The sequence below is a fragment of the Rutilus rutilus genome, assembly GCF_951802725.1.
Source record: "Rutilus rutilus genome assembly, chromosome: 1".
Classification (NCBI taxonomy): domain Eukaryota; kingdom Metazoa; phylum Chordata; class Actinopteri; order Cypriniformes; family Leuciscidae; genus Rutilus; species Rutilus rutilus.
Genome location: NC_140209.1, coordinates 43,344,340 through 43,358,528, shown reverse-complemented (window position 1 = coordinate 43,358,528; position 14,189 = coordinate 43,344,340). Strand labels below are relative to the sequence as shown.

General features: G+C 37.6%; 1 protein-coding gene across 1 annotated transcript; it reads left to right on the top strand.

Annotated features, from left to right (window-relative positions):
- The first annotated feature begins 3,355 nt into the window (after positions 1-3,355).
- LOC311304692 (uncharacterized protein) lies at positions 3,356-13,860 on the top strand. The gene is made up of 10 exons (XM_084431872.1): positions 3,356-3,417; positions 6,004-6,562; positions 7,102-7,240; positions 7,323-7,540; positions 8,212-9,087; positions 9,850-9,871; positions 10,839-11,395; positions 11,522-11,660; positions 11,776-11,993; positions 12,621-13,860. Exons 2-10 carry the CDS (start codon positions 6,033-6,035, stop codon positions 13,489-13,491), a joined length of 3,570 nt encoding a protein of 1,189 aa, XP_084287998.1. The 5' UTR covers positions 3,356-3,417; positions 6,004-6,032; the 3' UTR covers positions 13,492-13,860.
- Positions 13,861-14,189: the final 329 nt, after the last annotated feature.

Below are 14,189 nucleotides of genomic sequence, written 5' to 3'. Positions count from 1 at the left end.
ATGCCCTCGTAACCTTTAATCAAAACCTGTCACTTTCAGGTGATCACAGCAATACTAAACCCCAACAACAATCCAACTGCTGTGTCCCAATTCAGAGGCTGCATCCTTCAAAGGCCACAAAGGTCGGACTGAGTGTTGTTCAATGGGACGGTCTATCCTACGGAGGACTGTTCTTGTCGCCTAGTCTAGCAACTGTGACAGCTGCCACTGATGAGTTACAGTAATGTAATGGACTTAAGAGGGGAGGAAAGACAATCACAACTGTTGTTCCACCAACGTAAATGGCAGAATAAAACAAAAGTTGCAATGTTGGCTACTGGAAATATGTTTAGCATTTATATGTTCAGCCAGGATATTATAATTTTTTTTTTTTTTTTTTTTACATTGTATGATAAATGTAAATAAATTGTATTTAGGTTCCTCTTTAAAGAGCTGAATCACGGCTACAAATGAATTGAGACCATGACCATTAATTTACCATTTTTAATAAAACACCTACTGTACATAGACCTAAAGCTTTTATGCTTTAAATGTATACTTTGCTGGGATGCCAGCAGCCACGTGAGGACATAATGCTGTGACATAAAATAATTGTGGCTTCTTTTTACCACGGTTCTTTGAAATGACAAACGATTCACAGAAATGAGTCAAACTTGCCACCACTAATAGCAAAGTGTAGAGCAAATAATCACAAGTGTGGGGCTCTGCAGACCCCTGTCTCAAACTGGAGCACATTTACCATTAATAAGGGTGGGCATGGAATTTTGACATTCAATGAATGACTATTTATTTATGGTGCATCTTTTAGAGCAGAAAATACGGTGGCCGAGAGGTGCAAAACAAATCACAATTACAAAAACAAACTAATGTGTTCTATTTTCACATATCAAAACAAAGTTGATCACAAATTTCTTGATTGACATGTGTCTCGTCCAATCAGTGATAAGTACGTCATTCTCAAAATATACCTACCTTTTCCGTTTTTTCTGAATTGTCGTTGTGTTTTCTGAATTGTCGTTGTGTTTTCTGAATTGTTATTATGTTTCCTGAATTGTTATTTTGTTTTCTGAATTGTTATTTTGTTTTTGTAATTGTGATTTGTTTTGCACCTCTCGGCCACCGTAATACAACCTTTTGTCTTATTTTCTCTGACTTTAGTATGCTTAAAACTTCATTATTAGATAAAATATTCAATAATATAAAGCTCTTCACATGCTTAAGCTGTAGGTTGTTTGAGCAAACAGTTGCTAAGTTGTCTATTTTTTGTTTAATTGCACATTTATTTTAGCAACAAGGCCCTGAAACAATAAGTTGTATGGAGGTCAAAACATACTAGTTTCTTTATTATTATTTTAACATCTAATGCAACACAATTTTCACAGATTTTAGTGCTATTCTCTCTCTGGATATTTTAGAGATAAAAGTATGTAAAAAATAATTTTAACACACACATTTAGATGTGTTAGATGTCACACATCACATCTAAAATTTCCAACCACTAGATGAAAAGCTAGTTCTTCTTATGAGTCATGATGCAAGACCACGGAGACCACAGTCATAGGATGACCTTATTTATCAGAGTATTACATGCATTTATTTTACAAACATCTTAATCTGCATCTGGGCCTGTGTTTAAGACCTTTTTTGAGTAAATCTGTTAAAAAGTTCATCAATACAAAACAAGTCATTAAAAATGGTGAAAAGACAGTTAAATGGCCTAAGATATAGAATTTGCCTTATATATTCATTTAAACTTCAACATTTATGGTTAAAGGTCCCATGACATGAAATGTTCACTTTCTGAGTTTTTTTTAACATTAATATGAGTTCCCCTAGCCTGTATATGGTCCCCAAGTTTCTCTGCCTTTGAGAAAATGGAGGCTCATACGCGCTGATCTCGAATCTCCTCTTTATGACGTCATAAGGAGGAAATGTTACCTCCCCTGTCTCTGCTTTGCCCGCCCAGAGAATATTTTCCGCCCATCCATGAGAAAATGAGCTAGGAAGTAGGAATGCGCGCGCGCGATTTTAGTTTGTCCACGAGAGCTATCATGGCTTTTGAGCGAGCGAAGCATAACAATTGCTCAATAATTGGATGTACAAATGAACACTGAAGGGTCAATACAGAGCTGGGCTTGCTGAACGTCTGACACTAAAGTCTGGATCACTCTTTTTGGCTCAGCTACACACCTCGGTCAAGTAAGTCAACTAACTAATGCTATATAAGTGTGTTGCTTTACTGTTTATGGTTACCTAGATTGTTGCACGTAGAATGTGGCTGTAACATTAGCTATGCCGTTAATGTGTGTGAATACACACACTGTAACGCGAGTGTTGTACACTTCTTTGTTATTGGGATAACCGTTTTCCTGTTGGTTATATGGCGCGCGCGATATCCGCATTTCAAGATCGCAGAGCTTGATGTAATTGTAATAAATACAGACGTTACAGATCTCTCATGAAAAGGCAACAGTAGGTTAGCGTTAGCTACATGATAATAACTGTAAACCATCCGAATAAAGTAAGTTACCGTATCCAGACATAATATTTTAAACTAACCATTCGGAAACGTCCTGCTGAAACCGCTGAGTTGCAACTTCTTCATCCGTTGCTTCTCCATCCGGATCAGATTCTGGGTCAAACTGAAATGCTTGAAAGACTGCGTGTCTTCGTGCCATTGCTATATCCAACGTAAACATGCACGCCATGGTACCGTTGCGCAAGATGGTCAAGGCCACACCCACCCCCCACTTTGCGCCGCCTTTCTCCTCCTCATTATCATTTAAAGCTACAGACACCGAAACAGCCTGTCTGAAGGAAGCTCATTCTGGGACTGGCTTGTAGTGGCTATAATTCTGCACCGAGGCTGAATTTTTGGAAAGAGATTTCAGATACAGTACTAGGGACCACTAAGGCCTATATTAAAGCCTACAAAATGTAGCATGTCATGGGACCTTTAAAAAAGCATGAATTATGAATGCATAGTTCATGCGTCAACTTACTATTTGCATTGTTTGCAGACCTCAACCAGCAGGAAGCAGGCTGTTTTAAGTGAGAGTTTGATTTGCATCAGCTTACTTTCTTTGATTGTTCCATTTTGCATATAATTCAGAATGTCTGTTTCTGCAATTAAAAAGATGATAATGGTTATTGTGAGTATAAAGTGTTGCTGAAATTAAACCACATCCTTTTGTCAAGACTCAAGCAACACCTTTTTACGTTCCAAACTTTCAAAAAAAAATTCTGTACATTTCACACATGATGAGTCAGTGACCATCTAAGTATACATGTTCTCACTTCTGTCCAGTGATTGGACGTATTATACCTCTTTGTTGTGGGGCATATAAATATGACCACAGCACAGTACCTCTCAATCTGCATGCGGGAGGCTCTCAGATGATTACAACGACCTTCCAGGTAAGTGAAAAACAGCCAAAACTCAATTCACTGTGAATGAGCATTTGCTGAAAGCAAATAAATACTTAAATACTTAAATACGTAAGATATTTTTTGATACTGACCTCTGCTCCTGTAAAACAAAAACAAAGTTTTGATGATGATGAAGCTTTGACAGTGTTATTGGTGAAGGTTAAAATATACAAAATATACAAAAGGTTAAAATACTCAAAAATACAGCCACTGCATCACATAAACCATAATAGCAAAATAACACAACACAAATTGCACATAAATTAGAGAGAGAGAGATGCTAAATATGTTCCATCACAAATATATATGCCATAATTCATAACTATAAATCCAAGTAAACATTATTTAATTGCAGAAGGAATGAACACATTTTTAAACTGTTTTAATTTACAACTTGGCATTCTTAATCTCCTAACCGATGGCAACATTACAAACTAACAGTTCAGGTTGTGTGTTGTATCACACAGAATCTTGTATGCCTCCCTCAGCATTTTTCGTACAAGGTCTGGAGATAAAAAGGTTCTATTCTGCCCGTGATCTTCATGGTCATTTTTTACAAGACGTCCAAGCCTGGATTTCAACTGTACTGCCAAATTACCATACCAAAGGTTTATTCCTTATCACACCACTCAACAAACTTGTTCATTTCTGGTTCACGAGTTCACACTTACATTATCATTTTGAGGGAGTAAGATTTAATGCGTATTTGGCGTGCTGTCCGGAGGGAGGGCTCCGAGCTCGGAACTCAGCCCGAACCCAGAGTACTCCCCCCGCGTGTAAGTGTTTAGAACTAGAAGTGTGGAGAAGGGGTGGTGGGGGGATGCTGCAAACTGTCAATGGATCGAGGTAAGACTGCTGAGTCTATATACCCTCTTATCATTGATTGCTGAGTGCTATCCACTCGTGTTAATTATCTGAACGTGCTCCTCCCGAACTTAGTTAATATAACTTCATTTAATAAAATGAGATGTCTTGATTTTTATATAATAAAATAAGAATAGCAGTATCGTAACTAAATTTCACAAAGTAATTGTTAATGTTTTTGCACACACAACCATTTGTGTACAGTGTGAAGAGAACTGGGGAGCTCACACATCCATTGAGGGACCTCTGTACTGATAGATTGAGAGTCAGAAATCATCTTATTAACCTTAACCCGTTAAAAAAAGAAAAGTACCATTTTATAATACAAGGATTTACATCCATCTGTTTCAATTTCTCCAGTTATAAATATGGTTGCAAAGTGTTAAAAGCTGAACTAAAGTCAATAAAAGAAGGCGTGTATAAATATAAGTCCTCCAGATGTTTAGGGACTAAATGGCTGATACTTCCTATACTGCATCGTCCGTACTCCTGCTCTGTCTGTAAGCAAACTGCCCATGGATCTAATTTTAAGGTTACTTCACTTTTCAATAAAGAAACAATTTTTCTCAAATCATTTCATTACAATTGATGTTAATGCTACAGGTCTATAATAATTATTCTCAGACGGATGGGGCTTTTTTGGAATTGAAGTGATCACAGAACGTTTCCAGAGTGCAGGAACTCTAAGCGAGTCCAGTGAATGCTGAAAGAGTAAGTTCTACAGCACAAGTTGTCAAAAGGCGTGCAGAAATCCCATCAGGTCCTATTGATTTCTTTGTGCATAACTGATGAAATAGTAATTGCACCTTGGAACTATCCACCTCTAATTTAGTGCCCATATTATCTGTCAGAGAGCCTATATAACAGATTTACATTTATCAGAGAAATCATTAAAGTCCGCGTGAACCGGAAGTTGCAAATGACTTTTCTCCAGTGCTGTGACGTATTTCCCAGTGAAAAGGAATATTGAACAGAGGGCAGGGTTTTACTCTAGCGCTCCTCCTCTCCATCTCTCGCTCATAGCAGACTAACGGTTTGAGGGGAGTGGTTAAGCGTTTCCCAAACCAAGCCGTCAAACATACGTCACCATGGAAGGTCCTCCAATGCAGAGGGGAGGGGCATTTTCAGATTTTGATTAAAGATTACGAAGCCAAAAAAATGTTTTGTGTGGATTGACTTGCACGGATGAATTGTTCACCACAAAACTAACAATTTAGGCAAACAAAGTAAATATGGTCAATTTTGAATTCATGTGGACTTTAATTTGAAACCGAAGATAAAAAACAATCGTTCAGTAGCCTTCTGTAAATCATCGATTGTACCTATATGTGGCCTACTCGATTCCATATTATTAATGTAATTATTATTAGTAATAATCATACTGATTCTACATGGTAACAATATCATAGTGAATTGGTAAGTCATAAAAACTTATTTTTTAGTTAGTGCATTTCTACATAATGAAGGGTCACACTAATCCCACACAAAGATTTTGTTTAGAACCAATATGTATATACATGTATGTACTGTATGTATGTAGGTTATGTATGTGTGTGTGTGTGTGTGTGTGTGTGTGTGTGTGATACCCTGATTTTATATTAATTTACTATATGAAAATGACAGATTAACAATATGAATATTGTGCATAATAATGAGTGATTGTAATCAGGTTTTTTTTTCAACCTCATTTTTTATTTATCTATATCACAGCAGGATAATATCACACGCCCAAATTCACAATGATTCCTCTAGCTATCCTGTGGTTTGGGCTTCTTCTGCACCTTCCTCCTCCAACCAGCCCGGCATGCTTTCTGGGTAAAGAAGCAGAGTGTCAAGATGCCGATTTTGCACCAGGATCTGACTTGGCTGGAGAGGGTTTCGACATTACTAAGATGCAACGCCTGGGGACTTTTGTCATCGACATGAGTAAGTGGGAGCTCAAGAACAACACGTGTAACCTGTGCAAAAACCCATTCATGCAGAACAAAAAGCAGAAGCTCCCGGTGTCTGTGCTTTACTGGAGGGCCACCCAAAAGTGCAGCAGTTCAGTATCTAGCTCCGTTTATGAGTCCAGCGAGTCCCTGGTCAGCTCCAGCACATCCTCTGTTGAGAACAACTGGAAAGTTGGCCTGAAAATAGGCAATGTGCTGAATTCGATGTCGCTGATGGTGGCTGGAACTAACTCCAAACTTGCTGAGTATTCAATGAGGAAGACCAAAAAGGACAAGTTCAGCTTCATCAAACAGTCTGCGTCCTGCGAATACTACAGGTAAGACTTAATAGATCACACTTTATATTAGGTGTCTTTAACTATTATAGCTACCATGTACTTCAAAAACTAAGTGAAAAAATATATTAAATGTTAGGTACAATGTACTTATTGTATTACAAAACACTTTTGATGCTATTGAGGTGGGAAACAGGTAAGGTTAGAAACAGTTTTTTTGGGAAGGGTTAATGTCATTACAGAAATGAATTACAGATGTAATTGCATGCAGGTATTTAAAAAAAAAATATTAGTACAACTACAATGTAAAAACACGCATACACAATAAGTTAATTTTATCAAATTATTATTTTAAATCTTACACAGTCGTTAAAGACACACTCTCTCTCTCTCTCTCTATATATATATATTATATATATATACACTTCGAGGCATCTGCAAGTGCAAATATGAGGATCAGTGTAGACACAGCTGATAAGTGATATATATATATATAGGTCAATTGTTGTGATGAGCATCATGGTTTATTGTTTACTGTATGTAGATTTTAATGTGCAGCAACTATAAACTATTGTCTTCAGCTACAGCGTTTCCAGCCGCTCTTCTTTACATCGTGAACTAAGCCATGAATTCACAAACCTTCCAAAGACGTATGACAACCAAACAAAAGAAAGCTACTTGTCACTTGTTGAAAAGTTTGGCACACATTACATTGTCCAGGTAAATCCAAAGAAATATAAATGCTTATACATACTGCAAGGTATTTTATTTTTTTTACACTTGCGCACTATTGTTCTTAAAGGTGAAAATGGGTGGAACTGTGCAAACTGTGACCAGTGTCAAACAATGCATGGCTACTCTACAGGACGTCAGTGTGGATGAGGTTAAAACATGTCTGGACGTCGAGGCATCTGCAAGTGCAAAGATGAGGATCAGTGTAGACGCAGCATACCAACACTGTAAACAGGCCAAAGACAAAAAACTGAGCACGCACAGTTTTGCAAACAGTTTTAGTGACAGGTTTGTGCTTTGGCTTATGAGACCGTGACTCTGAATAAAAGACTAGTTGGCTAAACATTATAATCTGATATAAAAACATTATTTATTTTTTAAAGAAATTAACTTTTATTCAGCAAGGATGCATTAAATTGATCAAAAGTGACAGTAAAGACATTTATAATATTATAAAAGATTACAATTTCATATTGATGTAGATCTTTCTGTTAACTTTTTATTCATTAAAGAATCCCACCACAAAATATTAAGCAGCACAACTGCAACTACACTGATAATAATAAAAAATGTTTCTTGAGTAACAAATCAGCATATGAGAATGATTTCTGAAGGATCGTGTGACACTGAAGATTGTATTAATCTTAATAATTAAGCATTGTAATAATTTTCAGAGTAATGATGCTGACAATTCAGCTTTGCCATCACAAAAAATAAATTACATTTTAAAATATAATAAAATAGAAAACATTTACTGTGAAATAATATTTCACAATATTACTGTTTTCACTGTATTTTTGATCAAATAAATGCAGCCTAAAGACTTCTTTCTAAAACATCTAAATCTTACAGACCCCAAACTGAACAGTATATTTTCTTTTGTTCATTAATATAATATAATATAATAATATAATATAGGGGTTCACACTTAATTCATTTTCTTTCTTTTTTTTTACAAGGTTAACTGAAATCACTGGTGGCCACACTCAAGACAGTGAGCTTTTCTTCTCAGCCAGCAATGACCCTCGTGCTTACACTCAGTGGCTCTCCACAGTGCCAGAGAAACCAGATGTGATTTCCTTTTCACTCAAGCCCCTCCATATGTTGCTGCCAGTCAAGAACCCAAAATATGAGCAATTACGCCGAGCCATTCGTGACTACATACTGCAGAAGGCCCTTTGGAGGAAATGCTCCTCACCTTGCAAGGCTGGTGTTGCAACTAACCCCAAGGAACCCTGTGTGTGCAGCTGTCATAACAGCCCTGGAGTAAATGCAAACTGCTGCCCAAAACAGCGCGGACTTGCTCGAATTACTGTAACTGTGACAAAGGCGACCGGTCTGTGGGGAGATTACTTCTCACAGACTGATGGGTTTGTCAAAGTCCTGAGAAATAAGAAGCTCTTTCTAGGGGAGACACCAGTGATTTGGAACCGAAACTCACCAACCTGGAACTGGAAGTTTGATCTCGGCAGTTACGTTCTCTCTCAGTTTGGGGGGCTGAGGCTAGAGGTGTGGGATAGAGACAACAAGTGGGACGATGACCTCCTGGGGGCGTGCAACATACAACTAACAGTTGGCGTGAAAAGCAACTTCTGTACACTCAACCATGGTTTGCTGTACTACAAGACTGATGTAACTTGTGGTCCTAGTTTAGCTGGCTCCTCATGCACAGACTACGTGGGCTCTCCAATGTCTTCCCATCTGGAGAAGACCTACATGTCACGACATGCCCGGCCCATCCCGAAAGATGTGCTGGTGGAGATGGGGGTGCTTTTAAAAGAGCGCCGCTTTCAGTTCAATACGACCAGTGATCCTAAAAGAAAATCCCAGATTCTGTGAAAGCACAATAAAAAAATAAAAAAAAAGATATAATTTTAATAATTATATAAAAAATACAAATTTGTGTTTTGCATGTCAGCATTTGCATTTTTAACTGGTCTTTGTTTTCTTTATGTTTTATAGATCTTTGATATAATCCGATAGACCACTTTAGAGAGTCTACTGACTATAAGTAACTTTGCAACTACATGGCAATAGACTGTCTGCTTGATATCTAATAATTGTGAAGGTCCCCCAACAGACATCTGACCTGAAGTAACTTTGCAAGTACAAGTCAACTTATCTGCTTACTGGAACTCCAATCCTAACCCTAACCCAACAGTCAACTAATACTCTGAGTTAGTTTATATGTTGCAAATTAATGAGTTAGATAGTTGACATGTAGTTGAAAAATGACTTAAAGTTAGTACAATGTGTTTTTTCTATATTTCACTATATTTTCAGATTTGTATTTGCTTGCTAATTTGTGTGGTTAATAAAACAATGAAAACAGCAGATTAAGTGATACTTCTTGATTCATGTCATGCATGGTTTTTAGGTTGCTGAACTGTGAAAAGCGTGTAGGAGGTTAGTCTAGTGTTTAATACCACAAGAGGAACTATGTGACTAACATTAACACTGAAGCACATTTAACATTCAGTAAAGTTGTGATCTGACTAATTTTGTGTTACTGTCAGGGTCTGCATGCTCCATGTTTTAACAATGCACAGGTCAATGTGTCTATGAATGCTCACATGTTCCACTGATATGTTGTCTAGTCCCCCCAACTCACCACAGAGCGTATTCAGCACTGCAGTGGCTATTTAAGACCACATAATTCCTCTGAACTCAAAAGCGTATAGCCTCACTTACCCACGACAGATGAGCGTGTATTTTTTTATTGGTAGCACATAACGGTAAAGCCCACCCACAAACTTAGGTTTATATGTCATGCACATCCCCTCTCACACATTATTCACAAACGCCCGTCGGACAAAACAGAGTAGCTGAAGGTAAGAAGAGACTTTTACATCCCCCTTAAAAGAACATAGTGCTTTTTTCTTGCTGGTTAAACTTGTTATGCCTATGATGTAATGCAAAGGAAATTACATAATTTTTTTATTATTATTTCTTTATGATCCCTGTTGGCGAGACCCCCTAAATTCAATAAAACTAACTACTATACAATATAATTACCCCTTTTAATGCACAACCCGCCGTTATTAAAAAACCTGCAGCACAAGGCATCCATCCTGTTATGAAAAGTCATCCTGTTAAATCCTGTCTTGTTAATATTTCAAAATGAGTTAGGTAGTTGTTCTAGGGACTACAGTTTAAAATAATTATATAAGGTCTTCAGAAGTGTCCGTTAAACTACAACAATTCCATTTGGTAATGATGTGTTACTTCAAATTTAATTAAATTTCATTACATTACACGTTTTGAATATATATTAATCATTTTAATGTTTTTAGACTATATCAAAGTATTACCCTGCTCTCCAGATGCTCGTGGCAATACACAATTGATTTCTAATGACATATAGGAAGAGATAAAATACATTGAAGTATACAAATACATTTTTTTTTAAACTTTATATTTTATTTTTCCGCATCTTGTTGACAGGAAGTGAGTAATTATCTATATAATAATTGTGTAATTTGAGTGCGTGGGTTTAAATCTGTTATTTTTACTCACCACTGAATGTATAATTTTATAATGCCTTGTGAAATTCCCCCAAAAATAATGACTTTCATGTTTTTCAAAGGAAAGAAGAGCATCCATACACCTTATTTCAACCCATTTTACAGAGATGTGGGCTGGGCTTGTTATTTACCTCTTTATGCCCATCGTGCAGTCATGCACTAAAGGTAAACCGAATGAATGTGCAGAAGCAAACTTCGCCCCCGGGTCCAACCTTGCCGGAGAAGGATACGATGTGACCAAGATGCAGCGCAAGGGAGCCTTTGTCATTAACACAGATGTCTGGAGGCGAAAGGATAAATCCTGCATTCTTTGCATGAACCCCTACATGGACGGGGCAAAGCAAAGGCTTCCCATATCTGTGGTGGACTGGAGACCCAGCCAAAAGTGCAACGTACAAATATCAAGTTCCCTGTACCAGTCCAGCGAGGAACTGGTCAGCTCCAGCACCTCCTCTATTGAGAACAACTGGGGGTCAAGTTTGGGAATAGATATTGGCCAAAATACAGGTTCATTGATTATGGCTGGAACTAATTCGAAACTTGCGGAGTACTCGATGGAGAAGACCAAAAAGGACAAGTTCAATTTCGCCAGTCAAAGTATTTCTTGTGCCTTTTACAGGTGTGATAGTTTCACTGATTCCCGCCATCCTTGACAACTGATTGATTACTTTATTGATTATAAAGGAAACAAATGAGTAACATTATGTATCGCCTCTAACATGGGGTTTTCAATGTCTACCTACAGCTACAGGGTCTCCAACAAGCCTGTTCTCCATTCTGAGTTCAAGCGCTCTGTAAAGGAGCTTCCCAAGACATACAATCTTGTTTTCAAACCACGTTTCTACAAGTTTATTAACACCTATGGAACCCATTACATCACTAAGGTAATTTTGGTTTCACCCTCTTTTCAATAACTTGTGTTGTAAGGCCCAAAATGCTTCAATGCAAGTCAAATCCGTTATTAGAAGTGCCTAGATGACATTTTTCTGATTTTTCCAGGTAACTCTTGGTGGAAGCGTACAGTCTGTGACCAGTATCAGACAGTGTGAGGTCGCTCTACAGGGCCTAAGTGCGGATGAAGTGAAGATATGCTTGGATGTGGAGGCAAATGCCAACGTTCGTGGCAAAGTAGATATGAAAGCAGAATCGAAGCACTGTGATGAAGACAAGAGCAAAACAGAGCACAAAAGCAGCTTCTCCAGCCGCTTTAATGACAGGTGGGTTTAAATAAGGACGCACTGTTTTGTAGTTTATAGATTGTAATATTGTCCTTGCTCATACAAATCAACAGTGATGCAAAATGTATCAATACAATTTCACATTTTATATTTAGATTAGCTCTGCCATGATCTAAAACTCACAAAGTTAATCTTTGAAAACAATGATTTAATAACACTGTTAAATTTAATATTTAGCAGATCTCAAATTCAGTGTCCATTTTTCATATTGTACATTATAATGTTGTGACGCCTAAATTTTCTTTTACCATATATTTTTTTTGATTTTTTTTATCTAAACATTTTTATATCACGATACATTTACTTGAGAAGCAACATGACAAGATAAGTAAACTTCAAAGAGAAAGTTTGAGCATAAACTCACTTAGCCTAATTTTGATACATTTATCAGAAACATTACATACTATATTATGTCATTTTGCTTCTCAAGTAAATGTATCTTGAGTTTAGAATGTTTAGATATTTGTGCTGGAAAACAAGACAAAAATTCAGAGTAAGAAATTCACTTTTTTCACAGTGAACATGAAAAAAATGATTAGACAGAACTTTGATATTGGTGCATCCCTAATTAGCAGATCCCAAATTATCATTGTTTTCCATTCAAAGGCTGACCGAGGTCACTGGAGGTCACACCACAGAGCCCGAGCTCCTTTTCTCCGGAGGAAAAGACCCGGCAGCGTACAAAGAATGGCTTGCATCCCTTCCACAAAACCCAGATGTGATTTCTTACTCTCTGGAGTCGCTACATGAGCTGATCCCCACCAAAAATCCAGTGCGCAAGCACTTGCGCCAAGCCATCCATGACTACATTCTGGAAAAGTCCCTCTGGAGGAACTGCACAGACTCTTGCAACATCGGCGTCAAAGCCAGCCCAAAAAATCCATGTGCCTGCACTTGTCGCAACAATCCAGGGGTCACACCAGATTGCTGCCCATCCAAGCGTGGACTTGCTCGGGTCAAGGTCACAATCGTGAAAGCTGAACATCTGTGGGGTGACCAAACCACAGCGACAGATGGGTACGTTAAAGTGTTCAACAAACATAGCGTGGAGATCGGACGCACCAATATGATCACAAATAACAACTCACCCTACTGGGGGAGGACCTTTGATCTGGGTGATGTTGTCCTGGCAGAGAATGAAAAGATTAAACTGGAGGTGTGGGATGAAGATAGTAAATGGGACGACGATTTGCTGGGAACCTGTGAAGTAGCCATAAAAGCAGGTCAGAATGTCAATTTCTGCAATTTAAATCATGGTGTGCTGTTCTACAACACAGAAGTGACATGCGCCCCAAGTTTGTCTGGGCCCTATTGTGCAAAGTATGTGGGTTCTCCCATGAACTTTCACCTGGAGAAGGTATACGCGTCTCGAAATGCACGACCTCTGCCAGCAGAAATGCTAATGAGCAATGGAGTGCTTCTGGAGAGGCTTTACGTATATCAGAAGACAAATTACAGTGCTAAAACTATTTTGTAGTAAGTTTTGGCTTTGGATCTTAATCCGTGCTTGTATTTATCACATAAGTAATATAAATGTAACATTTCTCAATATTAGAGACAATGCGCAATACGTATTTATTATCTGCTGTCTTCATGGCAGGATTTCCATGCTTGCACGGGCAATTTTGCAAAAACACATCATATACATTGTAACTGTACTGTGTTATTATGCTCTTTCAGTCTGCACACTCTGTATTATTTATAATCATTTTTATGTTTATTGTAAGTAGCATGATTTCACGACCTTCACTATGATGATAATTCATCTTATTGATGAATAGTGAATAATATTCTGTAACTAAAAACGTAATGCCTTGTGCCAATAAAAGCTCAAAAGGCCACACATCATCTGCTTGGAGTCGTATTTGTTTAACTTTTTCTGACCCATCTGCTTTGTTTAAAGGGATAGTTCACCCAGAAATGAAAACTTGGCTTTCCTTCTTCTGCAAGATGCAAAAAGATCATTTGAAGAAATGTTTAAACAGTTTTTGACCATTCAATGAAAATAAATGGGACCAAAACAACACTGGACCCCACTGACTTTTATTCTTTTATTCTATAGACCAAAAAAATAACACTGTATTTTTCTATTGTATCGTTGACATTTTGGGGGAAAAGAAAGTGAAAGCGGTTTGGAATGAGTGACATGAGTGCGAGTAAATGATGACAGAATCG

What these genes read in the sequence shown, in the direction of transcription:
- LOC311304692 (XM_084431872.1), top strand. Translation starts at nt 6,033, where the DNA reads ATGATTCCTCTAGCTATCCTGTGGTTTGGGCTTCTTCTGCACCTTCCT. An exon ending in GCAAACAGTTTTAGTGACAG is followed by an intron (nt 7,541 to 8,211) that starts GTTTGTGCTTTG and finishes TTTTTTTACAAG; the next exon opens with GTTAACTGAAATCACTGGTG. An exon ending in TCCAGCCGCTTTAATGACAG is followed by an intron (nt 11,994 to 12,620) that starts GTGGGTTTAAAT and finishes TTCCATTCAAAG; the next exon opens with GCTGACCGAGGTCACTGGAG.